Source organism: Pogona vitticeps, chromosome 4 (genome assembly GCF_051106095.1).
Source record: "Pogona vitticeps strain Pit_001003342236 chromosome 4, PviZW2.1, whole genome shotgun sequence".
Taxonomy (NCBI): Eukaryota; Metazoa; Chordata; class Lepidosauria; order Squamata; family Agamidae; genus Pogona; species Pogona vitticeps.
Genome location: NC_135786.1, coordinates 116,406,543 through 116,428,049, shown reverse-complemented (window position 1 = coordinate 116,428,049; position 21,507 = coordinate 116,406,543). Strand labels below are relative to the sequence as shown.

Here is a 21,507-nt window from a genome sequence, read left to right as displayed (position 1 = left end):
ATTCAAGCTAAGAGCTAAGGAATCAGAAATTAGAGAAAAGGCCAGAGGTGAGGAAAAGGCTAAGGAGCTAGTGCTCAGGGAACTACAGCTCAAAGGTGAGCAGGAGGCCAGACAAAAGGAAATAGATTTTGATTTTGATATGGAGAAAGAAAGAGCCAGAGAAAAAGAGAGAGCTGAGGCCAGACAAATAGAATTAAGACAAAGAATTTCAAATATGTACAAATGAAACAATTAGAACTAACTGCCCAGAATAACAATAACAATAACCATAGCTCTAGTGAGGGAAATTTCTCAAAAATTGATCTAAAGAAATTCCCCCAATATAGGAAAGGAAATCTTTCCTCATATCATTTGAACGAGCTTGCTGGGACTTTAATGTTAAGAATGATAAAAGGATGATGATTTTGAAATCCCAAATAAGTGGAGATTTAGCTGAGTTGTATTCTCAGATGCCTCTGGGGCAGGCTAGAGATTTTGATGTATACAGAAAAATGGTATTTTCTAGATTTGGTATCAATGCAGAACACCTGAGGTGAAAATTTCATTCTCTGACCAAAAAGCCCAATGAATCTTATTCTCTGCTAGGGGCTAAACTGCTACAAAGTCTGGAGAAATGGATGGACCGTGAAGATGTCACTTCTCTTGAGCAGATGAAAAATGTGATTGAGTTGGAACAATTTTATTCTATTTTGCCTGAGGAATTGCGTTATTTAGTTAAGGGCAAAAATCCTAAAAATCTATTAGAAGCAGGTGAAACAGCTGATTACATTGGGGAGATTCGAAGCCACAGGTTCTCTGAGGTAAAATTTAACAGGCCAGCCTGGGACAACCATAAGAAATCTTTCAACAAAAAGTACAGCAGCGAAATGTCAGTGAAAGAAGGCCAGAGTAGTGCCTCACCTGAATTGCCAAGACCTAGTCCACCAAAGCGAATGAACCCTGAGGAAAAGTTTAATAGATCACCTCAGAGTGAGTGAAGAAGACAGTGCTATAACTGCGGAGAGTTCGGTCATTTACAATTCAATTACAGTGGTGCCTCGCATAGCGAGGTTAATCCGTTCCGGATTAAACCTTCGCTATGCTGAAGCATCGCTGAACGGGGCAGGGATTTCCATTGGAACGCATTAAACATCGTTTAATGCGTTCCAAATGGGCCAAATACTCACCGTTCAGCGATGCTTCAGGATGGCCGGCAGCCATTTTCGCGCCCTCGCCTTGCTTAACGAGGGCGCGAAAACGCTGCACGTGGCCATTTTGGGCCATTTCCAGGCTTCCGGCGGCCATTTTGGCCACCGAACAGCTGATCGTCGGGGTTCGTTTTGCGAAGATCGGTAAGCGAAATGCTTACCGGTCTTCGCAAAGCGAATTTTGCCCCATTAAAAAAACGTTGAGCGATCGCATTAGCGATCTGAAAAAACGTATCGCTATGCGATTTCATCGTTATACGGTGCACTCGTTAAGCGAGGCACCACTGTATATGAAAAATAAACTCAGGAATGAGAAGGATGATAATCAGCCCAAGAAGGTTTACTGTTTAAAACCAGCTGAAGCCACTGAGAAAAGCAGTAACCAAGATTCTGTCTCTATGGTAACTGGCATTACAGAAAATTCTGATTTGCCACTAGCCCAGGTAATTCATTGTTTTCTAGTAAAGGCAGAAGATATTTTAATACATAACCCTGGCGAGAGGATTCTTATTAATGAAAAGTCTTATGTTGGAGTGGTAGATACTTGTTCTAACATAACCCTGTGTCATCCTGATGTGATTCCTAAAGAACAAATTCTCCCAAGCCAGAATGTTACCATCAAGCAAATAAGTTCTACTCCAGCTATTTTACCAATGGCTAAAGTGAAAATAAACTACAGAGACTGGATGAGAAATTGGGATGTGGCAATTTGTGATCAAATTCCTGCACCTTGCTTAATCACGCTAGATCTCACTAAGCATGTGCAGAGTGCTTTTGAAGTTACAGGTTCCCTGAGAGAGCAGTTAACAGTCCCTGAGGGAAAAATGGATTCCCCAACCTCTGAATCTATTCAGGGATGCCCCAAGTTAGAAAAGAACCATGAGGTAACCATAATGGATGAGGTTATTTTGAAAACCCCTAATGATCCTTCCTGTATTGAGGAACAGATGGAAGACAGTACTTTGAATGATTGTACTACAAAAGTTAGAGAGAATCCCATTCCAATGACCCCTGAACACCCAGAGAGGTCTATGACCTGACATATAGAGAGGGTTTACATTTGATAGAGATGTTAAGAGTGCTATTGCACTTACATGCTCACAAGGGGGCCAGGAATCACCCACTGCAGCAGAAATGGATACAGTAGCAGAGGGAAGCCTGGAGGGAGAAAGTCTCTTAGAAAGTGATCTCATGCTTTTGAAAACCCCAAATAAAACTACTTTGGCTCAGGAGCAGAAGGAGGAAATTAGTTTGGTAGGTTGCTTTGAAGCAGCCACCAGTACACCCACTTTATTATCTCCTGAATGCCCTGAAAGATGTTGCCTGTATAAGGAGCTTTTCTATAAAGAAAAGTGCTTGGAAGTGGCAGAGCCAAGCTTGGGAAGTACTCCTGAAAAATAGAAAGGCTTGTATGAGGCCCAGGAAAGAGAATTCTGTCCTGAGGACCAAGAGGTGGAACTGAGAATGACAGAGGGAAGAAAATTGCTTTTGGCAGGGGTGGAACAAGTAGTCCTTAAATCCTTGCAAGGCAACCCCCTATCTAGTGTATCACTGAATAAAGAAATAGAATCAGCTAACATAATCATACTAAAGCAAACCAATTGTTGATTGCACTTAAGAGAAACTTGCATGAGAATATTAAAGTGACCCATGATAGTGGTCCCTCACATAGGGAAAACGTTTCAATAAAAGTACCTGTGGGTGAATGTGCGAGTGAGGAGAAAGGCGTAAGCCCTGGCTTCTTAAAGAGGGCTGCATCCAGAGATGTTTGGGAGGAGGAGAGGGAACTGCCTACCCTTTCCCCAGCTGAGAAAGTGAAGCCCTGAGCCAGACTTACAGCAGATGTCACTAAAAAACGACAAGCAGAGGATGTCCAGATGTATTTCAGTGTGAGATTTTGTGGATCAAAGCCCACTTCTTCAGACACCAAAGAAGTGGATTTTTACCTAAGAAACTTACACCGAAATAAATCTGTTAGACTTTAAAATGTCACAAAAATTTGCCTTTCACCCCTCCATTTCCCCCATTTAAATTTACCAACATGCTCAGCAGAGCAACATAACTACTTTTTTGGAAATGGCATTGAACTGCTATCATTTGGTGAAAGTATACTGAAAGATTTCTCTACTAGCTCTGAACATTAGGGTGCATCACATGGGGAAATAGATTGCATTCTGGAGTGCTCATGGAGTGGGCCGATGTGATTTGTTTCTCAGCAAGCACACAACATACAGAGAATTGTGCTTCAGTTTGATTCTTATCTACACCCAAGCTAGGCCTTTTGGGTCCAGCTGTACAGCTACTACTTTTTTTTAAAAAATAATCTTAGAAATCTCAGAACTGCAGAGCTAGAAGGGACCTTGTGGATCATCGAGTCAAGCTCCTGTCAAGGAAGCCCAGTGGAAAATTGAACTGCCAACCTCAGGCTCCACGGCCAGATACCTAAACCAGTGAGCTATCTGGTATTGGGCTGGGCTGATTCCTGACACCAGAGTTTAGAGTAATGCTCTAAACTCTGGTGTTATTTCCTGTCATTCATTGTGACTTCGCAGAGTCTTGGGCAGAACTCCCTCCCATCACCTGCTGTTTTTAGCAGAAATGCCAGAATATCAACCTGGAACACGCTACTGTACCTATAAAAACTGGTCTATACCACTGAGTTGTGACAGAGCATAGGATTATTCATGGGCTAAACACTTGCTATACAAAGGAGATTCAAAGTTAAAGATCTTCTGCTCACACACCAATCTAACTTGCTGATCCTGTTTCTTGAAGGCAGGGTAAGAAACGCCATAATCTCTTACTGTGGAACTAAAAGATTTTGGGAAGTGTTTGAGGCTACATGTTCAATTTATACAGGGTGCTGACCAGATATATTAGACCTATCCTCCCACATATACAAGAATGAACCCTGGGACACACTGCTCTCTACAGAGGCACAATGCAAACAAGATGAGAAAAAAGGGCAGCTAGTTCACCATTACTGATCTTAGTGTAAAACATGTGTACAAGTTTAGTGCTCCCCATAATGCTGTTTGAAACCTAACACATTATGCAATCCAACTAGAAAAGTAAAGGTGATATATCTCACGGGTTTGTGGTACTGAAGATGAACATGGAACTATGAGGCACCATCGGCTTGCCCTTCTGAGATCTCTTCTTTTTCTGCTTCTGCTTCTTCTCGGCTTCCACTTCTACTTCTTCCTTGGTCTCTGCTTCCTTCAAAGGGCTGGCTTCTCCATCTGTCTTGGTGCTAACTGTAAAACGAAAAGGTCCTGTCACTACTCTAGCAAGGAAGTACACAGTAGATAGAAATCTGAGAGCAAGGCTGAAGAAAAGCAAAAGACAAGGAGCTGAATTGGTTGTTTAGCATGCCTTGCCTTCATAACATGTAAATAACAGTGACAAAGTCCTTGCTGCCCCAAAGATTACAATCTAATGCAAGCAGCCAGAAAATGAAAGCATGTGATGAACCCAAGCTCCCATCCATTGTCTTCTCAGAAACACCTCCAAACAAAGAATACAGCCAGGCATGGCCAGGCAGGTACAGGTAATCAAAAACCTACACGGTTGTTGTGGGTTTTTCGGGCTCTTTGGCCATGTTCTGAAGGTTGTTCTTCCTGATGTTTCGCCAGTCTCTGTGGCTGGCATCTTCAGAGGAACAGGCGTAGGAACACTGTCCATGCTCTGTTGCTGTTTGTTGGATAGTTGACAAACAGCAACAGAGCATGGATAGAGTTCCTACTCCTGTTCCTCTGAAGATGCCAGCCACAGAGACTGGCAAAATGTCGGGAAGAACAACCTTCAGAATACGGCCAAAGAACCCGAAAAACCCACAACAACCATCAGATCCCGGCTGTGAAAGCCTCTGAGAATACATTGAACGGCCTACGGGGAGAAAACAGTCAGACAGACCTGGAGACTCCAAAGGGGGGGAAAAACTCCACCTTTGCACATTCCCAAATGATGTTAACTAGGCATCTGCAGGATTAAACGGAAGGATATATAATTATATCCTTTCAGTTTGAATTTCTTTTCCTGGTATCAGTTCAGTTCCCACAGGAATATTTCCCTTTGTGAAACAAACTTAAAAATCTTTGGGTGACCAGTCAAGAGTCAAGGAAGGATTTAGTCAGACTATGAAGCCCCAAGAACTGGATGGGTAGCTCAGTGAGTTGGGTAGCTGGCTGCAGGGCTAGAGGTTGATAGTCTCATCCCCTCCCCCCACCCTATGCCTCCAGAGAGAAGAGCCAGTCTGCATAGGCTTGGACAAGTTGCACAGTCCCAGAACACCTGCAGAAGAAGAGAACGGCAAGCTATTTTCATCTAGAAAAGCCTAGAAAGAGTAACTTTAAGTAGGAATCAGTTCAATAGCATGTTATTGTTACAACTTGATAACACGTTGTTGTTGTTGTTGCTATTCCTATTCCTCAGAAACCTTTCTTTATACACTGTTTTGGAGAATTATTCCTACGATCTTGTAAAGTTTTGTTTAACTGATCTTATGTCTACAGTATTTTATTTAAAAAGGAGCAGAAATTTTCTGATTGTTTATTAAATATATTTAACTAAAAGCTATACATGGTTTAACTCTTTAAGTAGTCTGAAGGTTAGCCTCAAATCTGTACTGAGCTTTTTGCTTGGCAAAAACATTAGCTTGGTCCTAAAGAGCTCAAAGAGGAGCCATTCTTCTCCACATGTAAAAACCATAAGGCTGGATTTCGTTATGCTCATGTTATGGGTAATTATAAATAATTAAATAGCATAATTCATTGGTGGTGGCAGCCCACCCCTCATGAACAGATTAAGGATGTGCCCAAAGTAGTCCTATCTCATGTGACTGGAGTTTGTCAGGCGGTTGCATTGAGTGACCCCATCTGGCCCTGCCCACAAGCCCAAGAGAGAGTGAGTCTCCCAGGCCCCTACCTGGCAGGGCTGCATCATTGCAGATGGAGGAAAGGGTGTCTGGAGGGGTGTGTGACAGCAAGGAAAAAGGGGGCAGGAGTTGTTGGGCTCAGGGACATAATCATCAACCACATCAGATGAAGGGGAGATGTGGGAGGGGTCAGTCGAGCACTGGGCCTCCATCTTCTGTGCTTCTGCAGAGATGCAAATGGATAGAAAACAAGCGGAACCATCTCCATCCACCCATCCTGTTTGACTGTCAAGGGGGACCTGAGAATCTGCCAATGCAGCCCCGAGCTGATGAAGAGCTGACCCAGTCCTCACTGTTGAATGGGACCCACAGAACCTACCTCAATCCAGTTTCAGCACTGGAGATGCAAGCAGCAACAGGCATGGCAAAGGAGCCTCTGGGAGGAGCAGTGTCATGGAGCACTGTCCCTATCGCCCACCTTTACCAGCAGGCCCTAAATGGACTGCACACTGGATTGGGACTCAAATTTTCCACCCCTTCTCTGGACCTGAACTTTCAGGGATCCTAGTGAAGTCTACTGGGGCCTCAGCTAGACTGACTGTGCCCAGGTGGTTAGTGCCAGAAACCCAAGCTCCTGGGAATGCAGGAGGAACAGTATGACTATCTACCTTTAATAAAACTGTCATGAGTAACCAGACCAGGATGGGGGACAATAGAACACACATGGATTTCCTTGAAGATATAGTTATCTCACCCCATACCCCTAGACTACTGCCTGAATAAATTGAAAACAAACTCTGTATGCTGAATCAGCTGCAGAACCTATGAGAAGACTGGTGTATTCTCTGCTGAAACAATAACAACATTCTGCACATTGGCAATCCAAATTATGTGCTAAGAAGAAGGAATTCTGTACCCTGCAAATTGTGTAACTTATCCTGCAAGTATAACTTGTATTTGTTTTTCAAGGAAAGAGAAGAAGCATAAACCAAAGAAATTCTGCCCTCAGCCAACAAAAACCTCATCCAGCTAATTATTGTGGTTCTGGAGTTCAACAGACAGTGCCTACATGCCTGAGGTAAATCCATGGTGTTTGTATCTCTACCTGGTCAAGTGGTTGTCAACACTGGTCTACTGAGAGGTCAACAGACTTCTACCAGTCACCTTATTTTCCTGGATTTCTGATCAAATGGAAAAAGGTGGAAATAATTCCTCATGCTGTGGCAAGTTAATAGAGATGCTAGAGCTAATCAAAAATACAGAATGACAAGTTTACACTTAGGGAAGTACTTCCTGTATTTATCCATCAAAGCATACAAGCCTGAAGCTTGGCTGTTAAAAACAAAATACAGCTGAGATAAATGGAAAACAGACATGTGCTTCTATTAGCAAGTTCTACTTGTACTTTCCTTATGCTCCAGTGGCATAGCAAGATACACATGGTATGGTCTAACATTTCTTTCCACAGCTGCTGCAGTGCCAACCTGACACCTATAAACTGGCAAGTTGAGGGTGATGGGTGTCATTTCTACAGAAAAGGTGTGGCCAGTGATGGCTGTTTTACACTCTCCCCTTCTAGGTGTGCAGTTTGTTAGAAAGAGAAGGAGATGAAAGGGAAGAGAGCATAAGAGGTTGTCAAGCAAAGAGAGAGATAAAAGCCACCTAGAGTGGTCGAAATGACTAGATAGGCGGGGTATAAATTCAATAAATAAATAAATAAAATAAAAGTGTCTTTAACAAGGCACTTCTCAGAGATGTTGTTTAATTAATACCCATATTTAAAATCTGCTACTTTTAGGCTGAAGAAAACACTCCTTTAGGTCTTTATAATAATGTGACTTACAGGAGAATGCAGCTGGACTGAATGCTAAGGAACAACACGAACGGCTTAAGTATCCTGCCTCTTTGACAACTTGTCAAACTAAGACAGCTACTAGAAAAGTTGACTGCTATATTCTTAAAATATTCAGGCAGCACTTTTAGAGCTGATACAAAGTTTCTCAGAAGAGGTTAACAGTAACAATTCTTTTAAAACTCTTACTGAAAAACAGTAATTCTGCAATAATTTCTACAATTTGTTTTTCTGATTTCCCCTGCTGGATGTGTGGACCCTCACATTCATCCATGTGCACATGTGACTACCATTTTCTCCCCATTATAATTTGGATTGCTAGGTCTAAAGTAAAGAGATTTTCTTACTTGATAGAGAGAGGCAATGAGGCCATCTAAGGGGAATGCTTTCCTTTCTTGCTGATTAGCTTGGGTTTGGCTCTCCTGTGTTTGTACAGGACCCCATCCTCTAACCATGAGAGTCGGTGGCTATTCAGGGAAATCACAGCCAATCAACCCTTCTTTGGAAAGAAAGTTTTAAAAATATATCTGCATCATGCTGAAAGTTGGATGCAACTTGTCAGCATCTGAATAAAACTGAAAGAAAGGACTTCTCACAAAGAAATACTTTTTCTTTAAATATGCTAAAAAAATTCCCTCTGGGAAAACAATCTGTATGACATGACACATGTTGGATTCATGTAATAAACATCTCAATAGCATTGCTTTAGATTCTGGTCTTCCCCTTCTTGAAAGGCAGCCTGCAGCAGCCTTTTTCCTTATTTGTTTTACAAGGCAATAATATTGATGGGTTGAAATTGCCATGGAAGGGCATGGTGCCCCCACCGCTTACATCTCTTCAAGTTGTCCATCTTTTGTCTTGGAAACTCAGGCTGCTACAAGACAAGACAGACGGGATTTTAATAACCTACGAGTTGGTGGTGGTGGGGAATTTAACATGCAGCATGCAGGGGGAGGAGAGAACTGAACTCTCCTTCCCCCAAAGCATCTTATTTTTAGCTATTTTTTTTCCAGCTGAGTTGCACTAGGAAGGAAAATTCTACAAAGAAGGTGATGACTGCAGAGGGAATGCATGGGCGGGAGGAAGGTTTAATGATTTATTTTAAATTTCTGCACTTGAACTCCCCCTGCATTTCAACTTCAATCCTGATTCTAGGGATCTGGCATCAGAACCCATTCTAATCAGCAGCCTGATGCCCTCATGTCCAGTCTAGCACTTAGTCCATACATTATCTATGTGAAGACAAACTAGAAGCTTTCTCTGTGACTGACTCACGATGCCTTCTGGAGGACATATTTTGTTTCAGATTAGCTTGGAAATAGGGGGTGTTCAGAAAAGGCATTTGACAAATACCCTTTTTCTGCCTTCAAACTGTCCCCATCAGACCCTGAAACACAGTTATTACTCCTTTTCTCTCCCCAGCTGTACCTTTGGGAGGTGAAGCAGGAAAGGGAAAGGAAAGGAGGAAGGTTGTTTCTTTCCTCATGAAGCTAAGGTGCTGCTCTGGCAACAGGATTCTGTCCTGGCAAGGACTGGGGACCACAGGAGAGGGCATTCTCCTGAAAGCTGCTCCAGTGACAGCAGCCAAGAAAACTCTCTCCTCTCTTCATGGTTCCCTAGGGTTACAGTCTCCAGTACATCCAGGGGAGAGAGGAGAAAAGCAAGAAACATCTCTCGCCTTCCTCTTGTCCCACCTCCTACTGCTTTTGCCCCCACCACCCTCCACTTTCTCTTCACTTAACTGTAAAGTGGCGGCGGCAAAAATAAGAGCAGGGGTGCTCAGGGAGTGGAACAAGGGGAGCTGGGGAGCTGCACAGGAGACTGCAGATCCTAGGGGACCAAGCAAGAGAATGAGAGTGAGTGAACGGGCAAAAGATCAAAGTTCCCAAGGTTGTCCAGTTTCATATGCTTTGAGAGTTCATATTTGAACTTAAGTGCATCTTTTATGTGGGATTTCAGTGGCGTATGTGGACAATTTACACGGCCAGTATTAAAATCAGCACACCTATGTCTGAAGCTAGTTCCCACAAACAGCTCTGTTCATGGAGTGATAGCCAGCCACCTCCCTTTCCAAGCAGCTAGGATGCCCCTCTTGCCTCAGTCAGTGGGGCCACTGGGAGGAGGATGCAGGGAACACTGGAAAGAGCTTCCAGTAAGCACTGTTTCCACTCTGAATCACTCTTTCAATTCTGAACTGGAAACTGCCAGACCAGGCAGCAGGATCAGATTAATGTAAAGGACAAGATGGTACCCCTCTGCCAGTCCACCCACTGAGGCTAACTGGACTGGCTTTTGACTGGAATCCTCCACCTCACTCAAGGGCGGGAAGCTAGAACTCTGTCCAACAGAAGGAAAACAGCCAAGGGACTATGGCTCCTGAGCATCTGCTCCCACTCAGCATTTACTATTGGAAGCAATTGCCTCATTCTGCCGACTAGTAGGGTGAGACACAGTGGCTGTCAAGAGTGATGGTTGCTGACCTCCTATTTTAAGATGAATCAGAGGTGTGTTTATTTTTCACTCTCTGCTACAGTTAAAGATCAACTTGAAGCAATGCCTTGCATCTGTGAACATATACCATGTCACAGACAGAATGCTCATTTGTTGCTTTAGAACATCTTTTTCAATGGAACAAGTTTCAAACATTCAGCCATGAATGTTCTTGGTTTTGTATATTCAATTGTGAACCAGCTATAGAGAAAACCAAGGGCAGAAAAATCAAGAAATGTGCATGCCCATCTTAGGAAAAGTGACAATTTTTTTTTTGATAGGCCTACATGGCATTTCATAACAGCTCTGAAAAGCCTAAGCTTTGCTGTGAAGCAGGAAAAGAGAGAGATCCTCACTCTGTACCACAGCAGAGTCTTGAACGTCAATCATGATGGAGGTGCTCTCCGTGGGTTTCTCCATGTTGGTTGTCACAGAGGAGAGGTCCGGCTCACTCCTGCTAATAGTCTTTCCTGTTTCCATTGGCAGGTCACTTAAGAGCACTTGTTCGCTGGTGTCTAGGCTGCTATCCTGATCAGCTGGACTGACATCCTTGCTTGAACATCCTTTTTTCAAGTCAAGGTGGCTGTCTGAGGAATTTGTTTCTTGTGGGGGCACAGGAAAATCAGCATCATTTGCTGGGGCCTCGGTGCTGTGTGGAGAGTGAAAAAAGACAAGGTTACACAGAGATCAAATAACAGAGATCAAGGATGTATATTTGTAAGCAGAAGCAGAAATTAGGCAGTGGTGAGAAGAAAAATAGAGTTACACGGTCCTTTCAAATCACTCGAAACACATTATTTCATAATTCATCGGCCAGAATCATATCACTTATGCATGCTGGCACAAGTGCAGTGGTGTAAGTCACAGCAGCAATCTGATGATAGATACAGAATTGCCACGTACATTCCGTGTTGCCCACCAGTTGTGTGACTTGGCATATCACAAGGAATAGAAGCAGCAACCTTATAAGTAATAACAATTCACCACTGTGATTTATGCTATTGCATGTGCACCTGCGTGCATGACCAATAGGATTCTGGCCATTACAACCTGGTAGGCCAGTGCTGTCTTCATAGTATGGGTGATGCACAATTGGAAATGTTAAAATGTCTCTGGGAAGTCATGATGGTCTGATGCAGTAAAACCATCAGAAAGGTCTGAGACAAGTTGAAAGGAAAAAAACAAAATAAAACACTAAAACATTATTTTGGCATGCTCATTCTTATTTTAACTGGGGAGAGGAGTGAGGAAAAGATGGCTTACCTCTGGCTGCCTAACAAGATTTGAACTTGTGATGTCCTGGTTTATAGCCCACACCCTTAGCTACTGTATTATACTGACAGTCAAATAAAACAATGGGTTGATTTAAAAACAAAGTGAGTGGAAAGTGATAAATTTTGGGTATGTCTGCAATGCAGGAGCAGATAATATATTTTGATTCAAAAATTGAATAAAACCAGTTTAATTAAAACCTCTCTATTTCAGGAAAACATAACATTTATTAGAAGTATATATAGACAAATAGCCACACACACATACAGGACCACCCTTTTCCTAAGCTGTAATAACCCTCATGGTTAATATTGACTTAATATCCATTAGAACACAACTGGTGATTGGACAGGTCAGTGAGCTGTGGAGCCAGAGATTGGGAATGCTGTTTCCCCCTGTGCCTCCCTGTGTAACCAGCATTTGCAACCTTGGGCAAGCTGCACAGTACCAGAGTGTCCCCAAGATAGGACTGGCAAACCACTTCTGAGTACTCTTTACCAAGAAAACCCTGGAAAGGGTTGCCATGAATCAGAATTGATGATACGTAGTTATTACATTTGTTGTTGTTGTTTAGTCATTAAATTGTGTCTGACTCTTCGTGACCCCATGGACCAGAGCACGCCAGGCCCTCCTGTCTTCCACTGCCTCCTGGAGTTGGGTCAAATTCATGTTGGTCGCTTCGGTGACACTGTCTAACCATCTCATTACATAATTAGGATATACCAAATATGAATTCAGATTATCTGAGAAGAGTACATACCATACATACTGCAAATTTTCATACCATGAGTACAACAGTGGATCCAATTACCCTGGGAGGTGGTGTGAGCTCCAACACTGGAGGCATTCAAGAGAGAATTGTTCAACCATCCCTCAGATCTGCTTTGATTTGGAATCTGCACTGAGCAGGGTCAAGTTCTTTTCCAAACTGTTGTATATACTGTATCTAGATCCAGATCTGTATGTGTGTGTGTACGATATTGACGGGACTTTCACCAACTAGAAACAGCTGTGGCTGGAACCATTGATTACAGACACATGGGGCAGGGAAACAGAGGCAACACACCTACTTGTTGTGGACAGGCTGTGTTCCTGCACCACACATGACACTTTTCTGTTTGGAGGCAGTAGTGGAGATTTGTGTATGATTCATTCGTTGTCATATTTGTCCATATAATGTGAGGAAGGTGCTCTAGCTGAAAGCCCTGCAGGCTATGACCTCTACCTCATAGAAGATGGGCAGAATTCTGGGGTCTCCAGAGCCCCCAACCCAAAGATGTAGGAGGAACAGACTGTTAGTTCAGGGTGGAGGGAGTCTGGTAAGATACGATAGAAACTCACTGGAACCTGGTGGAAGCCTGCTGGACATATGGCTGTACTTGCCTGATGCCTAATGGTAGGCATGACAGGAAGTGAAGAACCAAAGCTTCCCTCAGGCAAAACAGAATGAACCACCCTTCTGGCCCTGGCCCTTCAGTTTCAGATCTGACTGGAAGAGAATCAGAGAATTAAGAAGCTAAGAACCTGACAGTTCAGTTCAGCTCCTGACAGCTAGAATTCCTTTCCCAGCCAACTGGGTGAAGTAACTTTTGTTCCATCTCACAAGAACCCCTCCTTCTTAAGTTAGTCTTAAACAAGATGGAATTAATCAATTCTAACAAATACTTTAAGTGGAATTTGGATATGAGTGACCACTAGTGGTGCTAAAGATGATGATTTCCCTTTGCAAGTTGACATTAATGTTGGCCTCATCAAATCTACTTCTTGCCCTCAGTATTGACTCCAGAACCACTCATTAGGGCTAGGCCTGTCCAGACTAGGAAAAGAGCTTTTCAGCTGCTCTTGAATGAGGAGGATCTACACACCTAAGCTCTGCTGATTGGAATCTGACAATACCATTGTATTCTCGAAGGCTTTCACGGCCGAGATCTGATGGTTGTTGTGGGTTTTTCAGGCTCTTTGGCCATGTTCTGAAGGTTGTTCTGAAGGAAGAACAACCTTCAGAACACGGCCAAAGAGCCCAAAAAACCCACAACAACCAATACCATTGTACTTCAGTGAAGCCTGCCAGTTCAAACCAATGAAGGCTAAAAAAAATATAATTCTTATCCTTTCAGACCCAATGATACAAATTTATCCTCCCTACTGTTAACTGAATTCTTAAAGTACTTTTCTCAATGACTGTGTTCTTCTCGAGTTTTAAGACACACCACTCACACCACTTGATTCCATGCATAATTAAGTTTGGAATAACCATAATTTAACGGCTATTTTAAGGTACTTTGTCATTATCCTATTATATTCTAAATTGCCAGAGTTCCATGAGAGGCAGAATTCCTTTAAAAATGTTGAATCAAATTACTTTCCAAATGGCTAAGTAACCAGAACTCTGCTTTTTCCTAGCATTTAATTAAACTGGGGAAAGGGAGCTCATAATATCCCCACATATCAATAACATTCCAACATTTATCCACAAGTGAATTGATGCTACATAATTCATGCAGGTCTAAGTCTGTTTAACCACAATGGATTCATTGTTGACCACACGGTCAATAATAGTGAGTTTCCAGTAGTCATAACAAACAGGGAGATCAACCTTGGAAAAATGGGTTACATATTCCTTATTTGTTCGTTTGCTTGTTTGTTTAATTTGTATACCACTATGTGTGGTTTACAATAAACTAAAACAATACATATAAATGAAAATGAAACACAAAATACAGTAACAATAAACACATCAAGAGATGGAAATATCAAATAAAATGTGGCATGGGGTATGTAAACATATACAGCAGTGAGGAGAAGATCAAGCAAGGGCTACCAAAAAAGGCCTCTCTGTAAAGCAATGTTTTCAAAGATCTTTTAGAGCTTGGGAAGGAGGGCCCAGTTCCATTGGCAGCTGATTCAACAGCATTGAGGCCACAGCAAAGAAGGCCTTACTTCTAGTGGAGGATTTCTTGGCCTCCCTTGGAATGGCTACCCAGAGGTTCACAGCCTGGGAGGACCTAGTAGGTTGGGTGGATGACCTTATGGAAAGACACTTAATGTGGCCCTGAACTGTGAAGGGCTTTATAGGTGATCATGTGGCTTTGGGACATTGATGACAGCATATAATTTTGAAAATACCCACAAGAACGTGATGCACAGACTTGAAGAAGAAGATTTATCATTAAGAGCTTGCTGTTTGTTTTATATTCTTAATGATCGATTAAAGGTATCATCTGTTCCTGCATATGTATCATCAAAACCTTGAATCTGATCTAGAATGCAGCAGGTAACCAGTGCAGACAAGCCGATACTGGGGAGATGGGGTCAAACCTGTGCAAACTAGCCACCAATCTGGCTGCCACGTTCAGGACCTGCTGTAATCTGTGAGTCAAACCCAATGGAAGCCCCATGTAGAGGACATTCCATGAGTCACCACATTTTTCTCTGCAGTTTTTTTTGTAAGGCTCTGTGCTTGCTCTTGGAAGCCAAAAAACAAAGGTTAGAAAAGTTACTTCTGTGAGTTACAATTCTCAGAACTGATTAAGCAGCTTGGGGTACTCTGGAAGCTAGAATAAAAGAAAATAAATTTCCAAGCTATGGGAACAAATACACAGATTGGTACATAATGCTTTTTATCTATGTCTCCCTAGGCATTAAAATTACTGTCTGTAATGTGTCATATACTAAGAGCAATAAATGTAGATCAGAGAAGACACAGTTTTCAAGGGCAGCTGAAAAACAGTTGTATACCCACAGAAGAGAATTATGTTCTCTGATTTATTTGGTGAACACACAAAGAAATAAGCAGAGTATTCAGAAGAAAAAAGGCTATTGCACAAAAGCTTTAGATTAATATATCTCTTTTGTATCTATTAAAAAATTTGCCTTGGTCCTCGCTCACTCTTCTTTATGGCTGCTCTAACAGCTTAGCTCCGATTCCAGCCTCAGTGATCACATACACCTAAACTGTCATGCACATATTACAGCATCAGATGATAAGTGCAATAATAACATGATAATCTCAAAGTTCAAAAATACATATATTCATCTTACAGTGAAAAGTCACTCTATGGCAGCACGTCATCTAATATTATTATGTTTTAATATTGTATTGAGCACTCTGCAATCATTTGGGACATTTAGCATTGTACTGTCAACTATCTGGAGTTCTCTTCCTTTTTCTTTTGTTATGCTCTGATTGTTTTGAGTTTTAGACACGTTTAGACTGCTTCCCAAGCCTTCCCTGTGTAGTCTGATGTATCACGGGTTGCAGGAGCAATAAACATTGCATTTTGGTTTTGTATATTGTTCATACTACATGTTTTATTATTGTTGCATATCACTTTGAAATTATCAGATTAAAGCAATTAATAAGTACCTATAATTGATTACGCTAGGAAGAATTGAAGGCATCCAAAAGAGAGGAAGCCCAAATATAAGATGGACTGACTCCATAAAGAAAGCCATAGAGCTGAGCAGGGCTGTTGAGGACAGGACATTTTGGAGTCTGTTCATTCACAGGGTTGCCATAAGTTGGAGGCAACTTGACAGCATGGAACAACAACAACAACAACAATAACTGATTACTTGTAAGTGCATGTGAGTTCACAACAGCTGAAGCCCAAGCTGGTACATAGGGTTGGTGCCTAATTATTTCAGAAAGTAAAAAGCAAGCAAGCAACAAACAAATTGTCAGGCCTGTAGGTGAACCCACATACTCTGTTTCTTCTTCACTGGGAAGAAAATGGGGAGTGTGTGTGTGTGTGGGGGGGGTCACACCACTTACGTTTTCAGTTCCTCAGAAGCCTCCTCCTTTTTTTCAATGAGGGCCTCCTTCTCCTCATTTTTCTTTGGCTCTCCATCAGCCTCTCCCTCTGTTGGGCCACTGCCTTCTGGGGCAGACTCCTGGGCGGTGGGCCTGTGTTCCTTGGCCTCCGTCCTCACCCTGCGGTGTCGGCTGCGCCTCTGACTTTGCCGGAGTCGAGCCCTCTCTTCAAAGCCCACACTCCCTCCACCTTCCAGCTCGTTCAGATCACAATTCCCATGGAAGGACTTGTGGTGCCATTCGTCCCATTCCCTTTTGCCCTGAGGAGATGGGCTCCTCTGGCCTTCTCTTATGGTTGGGCAGGGATTGGAACCCGATATTGGCTGCTCTTGGCCTTCCCCACCAGTCCTCTCCAGCCTGCCTCCTTGGCTCTCCTCATTCTTCTCAAGGGCAGAATTCTCCAAAACCTTCCTTCTCCGAAATATACTGGCATGAGGGTTGAGCAAAGGAGGGTCCTCACTATTGATGCCCTCCTGGCTGGACATCTGCATGTGTCGGCGGAGCTGGCTGGTCCGCTGTTCCCACACAGACATGTGATGCCGCCTTCTCCTCTCCCTCCTGGGAAAGGAAAACAAAGGGATTCAGCTCATCTGTGCCCTGTCAGAAACACAAGAACACATACCAGTACATACAGCACGCACCTCGGACCATCCAAAAATCACATACTTGGGGCTTGGTTCCCTGTTTCCCTGCATTTTATGAAGAGGCAGCATATTCAAAGGGATTGAAGAAGCAACGGAAGCTGTGTCCACTATAGAACACAACATTCCCCAAATCCACGCTTGGATAATACCTGTATCAGGCTAACCAAAAAGCACAAGAAAAGTGTGCAAGCTTTTTAGACCATTGGCCTTTTTTTAAATTTTTTGGTCAGACATGATGTTTCAAAAATTAACAAGGCAGGGAAAGAACAGGGAGCAAGAGGTTTGATCTTCACCCCTTGCATGAAGCTTTGAGTTGCAATGCAGAAATCATATGCAAACAGTGGGGCTCATCAGCTAATGAAACCGTGTTAGGAATTTTTTAGCCCTTCAAAAATCACACTATCTGCAGGATCATGAGAATCAGACCCACTCGTATGAGACCGAGAGCTAGCTAGAGGAGAACTCATCCTTCACATAAGTGGGTACATGGCAACAAACCCCAAGCAACAGGAAAATGAACAAAAAGGAACACATTTATCACGACTTGAAGGGGTTTTCTTTTTTACATTGCTCATCTGTGCCTCCGTCTTGTAATCTCCCACCACATTCTTTAAAATGCACAACATCACAACTGCATGAGATTTGGATGGAAACACATTTATGTTACAGTTAAACAAATAACTATTCACTAGCAAGCAAGAACACGGTAAGGGTAGTTTTGTGTGTTGCATGCAAGCAGAGGGACTAGTCAATACGGGCCCATCTCATAGAGAAATGGGACATTTTCTTTACTGTTCTGCAGACAATGGCAACCAGTCATTGGACTAGGGGCAGGAAAGGGGGCAAGGAGATACATGCATAGGGTGCAGGCAAAAGTAGCAAGGTGAGAGGTGTGCAATACCACCCCCTGTTCTGGTCCTGGAGCAAATGCACCCATAATTGTAAAATGCCTAGCTGGACAATGCTTCAGCTTTTTCTCATCTCTGGCTACCATACTAATGCTACAATCCAAAACAAATTTACTCAGAAGTAGGTTCCCATGGTTCAAAGTGTGATTTATCTGGCAGATTGGGCTGCCAGATAAACTCTTACTCCCACCTCCTAGATCTGAGTTTTTGAGGACAATAATATGCTAAATGATAGTGTCTCACAAAGCCAGAGCCTCTGCACCTTGGGAATTTAATGGTTATCAAGTCTCACAGAGCCTTCTGGCTAACAGATTATTGCAAAAGGGATCTGAAAACTCTGATAAAGGTTACACCTTGTGTCAGGGGAATATCTGCCAGTGGCATTGACTGTTCTGAGGATGATTTGTTGGGATTATTCAATACTGTAAAATTGCACAAAGGAACACTATGAACAAACAAATACTAAAACAGGCATACATAGACCCATGAAGACATACTGCTTGGCCCAAATCAGCTTTCTCTCTCTCTCTCTCTAACCTTTAATTTCTGCACAGAAATATACATACAGAATATTGAAACAGACACACACATATATACAGCCTGATAATCTTGAAGCAGCAAAAAGATCGTACGTATCACACACTGACACACAGATATACACAATGCAAACATCTCTCTCTCTCTCTCTCTCTCTCACACACACACACACACACACACACAGAGTGTACACAGAGTATAGGCCCACACCAGTTGGCAGGTGCTCAGATCACATACTTCAAAGCACAGAAGCACACTCAGACATATCACAACAAAAACATACTCAGACCTCACAATGCCTTTCACATGAACACACATGACCTCTCACAACGAGCAACCACATGCACACATACAGATTGCTGGAGCGTGGTTCCCACATCGACATGTGGTGTCTCCTCCTTCTGTCTCTTCTGGGGAAGAAAAATGAATGGGTTCAGTCCATGGCAATATCACTATGTCCCAGGACTCTTAGTGCATTTAATTCCACCTATGTATAAATATACTGAGGTACTATAATAGTGTGCACATAAAGGCCAATTGTATCCCACTACTTTCAGAGAAGTAGTGAACCTTAAGTATAAATTTGACAAAGCAAGGAATTTGCCTTTGTGCACTGCTGGAAAATGACTTTATTATGCAAAGTATCCACCACATAGATACTCTGGAATCATTGCAAAAAGAACTGTGCATGCAATGGACCCAGGCTCCGTAGGAGGAGGCATGGCTTATCCATTGATGCTGGAGAAGATATTGTGTGTTTCCAAACATAGATAAGAGACATTAAGTGTCCACAATGATGTCTGCCTTAGAGCTCAAGGATCTGGAGTCAACAAGCAGGACTGCCATTCAGGACTGGAAAGATATTAAGCTGGATTATACATTTAGCCAGATTCCATTACCACGTGGCAAGAGAAAATAAATGACATAAATGTACAGAGACCAATTTCCTTAAATGCTTTGCCAGTAGCCTAGAAATGTGAAAGCATTTTAAACTGGAGCAGCTTTAATAATTTGCACACCAGCATGCTTCACAACAGTAGAGGAAAGAGAAGGAATGGCTGCATGCAGGGTCTTGAAAACAAGCGTCAGAACAATCTACTGTCTGCTAAAGGACTTTTCAAACATTCTTTCTGAGAATTACCAGAATTCTTTGGAACCTTAGGATGGGCTCTTCAATGGAAAGACCACAAATCCAACCAGCCTTGAAAGAATGCTGGCCTGGCTTTTGTTCCTCCTTTGAAATATGCAGCTGTAGGGAAGCATTAGATAGAGAGGTTACTTACCTGTAACTCTGGTTCTTTGAGTGGTCATCTGTGAATTCACACTAATAGGTTTGATCTGCGCTTGCGCAGAGGTCTCCGGAATATTCTAGAGCTCAAACATGCGTTCACTAGGACCACCCCACCAATACACGGGGTCTGCCCATCATGGTGATTACCTCAGTCCCCCAAAAGCCCACTGCTGCCTGAAATAATGAGAGAGATGGGCGGGAAGTGTGAATTCACAGATGACCACTCAAAGAACCACAGTTACAGGTAACTAACCCTTTTTTCCCTTCTTCGTGGTCTCTGTGAATGCACACTAATGGGTGATTAACAAACTTACCTCACAGGTGGAGGGACGTCATGGCAAAACTGAAGACAAGACTGCACAACCGAAAGCTGCATCTGACTTGGGCCTTACATCCAAACGATAATGGGATGTAAATGTCGACACAGTTGACCAAGTGGCAGCCTTACAAATATCTGGAACAGGTATGCCTCGAAGAAAAACCGTGGAGGTGGCCATTGCCCTGGTGGGGTGAGCCTTGACATCAGTAGGCAGAGGCTTTCAGGCAATCTGTTAAGTGAGGCGTAGAGTCTGCACAATCCATCATGAGGTAGTTTGGGGGGGACACCTGTGCCCCTCTATGCAGTGGATGAGGTGAAACAAATAGCCTCTTAGGCTTACAAAAACAGGCAGCTCTTGACATAAAAAGTGAGGGCCCTTCTCATATCTAGAACATGGAGGGATTGCTCAACACCCATTGATGGTGACGGGAATAAGGTAGGCAGGATAGTAGGTTGGCGAACGTGGAAAACAGAAACAACCTTAGGAAGGAAAGAGATGTCTGGATACATGGGTGAGGGTTGCATGGGTGAGGGTGGTGTTTAGGGAGAGAGGATCCTCCAAGCTGTCAGATGGAGGGATTGGAGGTTGGGATGGTAAGTTTGCTCGTGATGCTGGGTGAGCAGGTGAGATGACACCAGTGACACCTTTGAGGCCTGTAATAGGGCTGAGTATTGTAGGAGCGTGTTGGTTTTCTCATCTTTTGTAAGTTGTCCAGAATTCGTCCGTTTTCTCATCAAACAAACCAGCAACATCAAACGGTAAGTCCTCAATTTGCATCCTAGAGTCCTCTGGGATGCTTGCGGAATGTAGCCAGGAATGTCTATGTAAGGCTACAGCTGTGGCCATGTGTTTAGAAGCTGCCTCAATTATATGTCGTGCCGTGATGCACTCTTGTCATGCCAATGCCATAGCCTCTTGGTGAAAGGTGAGACCCTGAGGTTTGTACTCTCCAGAGGCTGACTGTAGGGACAGAAGAGCCTTGTTCCAGAAAAACCTGTGATAGGCTCCTATTGCAGCTAAATAGTTGGCAGCTTGTAAGGTGAAAGATGTAAGAGAGTAAACTCTATGTCCAATAATGTCTAACTTCCTACTCTCTTCAGTGGTGTTAGAGTGGTGTTAGAACAATTACGTGCACGATTTTGTGTTGCATTGACAATAACGGAATTAGGGTGAGGATGTTTGGAGAGAAATTCTGTGTTAGTACCGTGGGGCTTGTACAGATTCTCAACTCTGTGAGACATCTGAGGCACTGAAGATGGTTTGGCCCAAGATTGCTTAATACGCTTGAGCAGCAATGGAATGAATCCCATATGAAGT

At 42.9% G+C, this 21,507-nt stretch overlaps 1 protein-coding gene and 1 long non-coding RNA gene across 2 annotated transcripts in view; one reads left to right on the top strand and one right to left on the bottom strand.

Moving 5' to 3' along the window:
* Positions 1-21,507, bottom strand: part of CACNA1E (calcium voltage-gated channel subunit alpha1 E) — a 509,386-nt gene that overhangs the window by 112,102 nt on the left and 375,777 nt on the right. Inside the window, exons 21-24 of the mRNA XM_072998149.2 lie at positions 18,933-18,989; positions 16,452-17,048; positions 10,762-11,054; positions 4,279-4,444 (exon numbers count right to left, since the gene is read on the bottom strand). Coding sequence (XP_072854250.2) covers positions 4,279-4,444; positions 10,762-11,054; positions 16,452-17,048; positions 18,933-18,989 — 1,113 coding nt within the window. The remainder of the gene's footprint in view (positions 1-4,278; positions 4,445-10,761; positions 11,055-16,451; positions 17,049-18,932; positions 18,990-21,507) is intronic.
* Positions 1-21,507, top strand: part of LOC144588877 (uncharacterized) — a 325,738-nt gene that overhangs the window by 168,819 nt on the left and 135,412 nt on the right. The window lies entirely within an intron of this gene.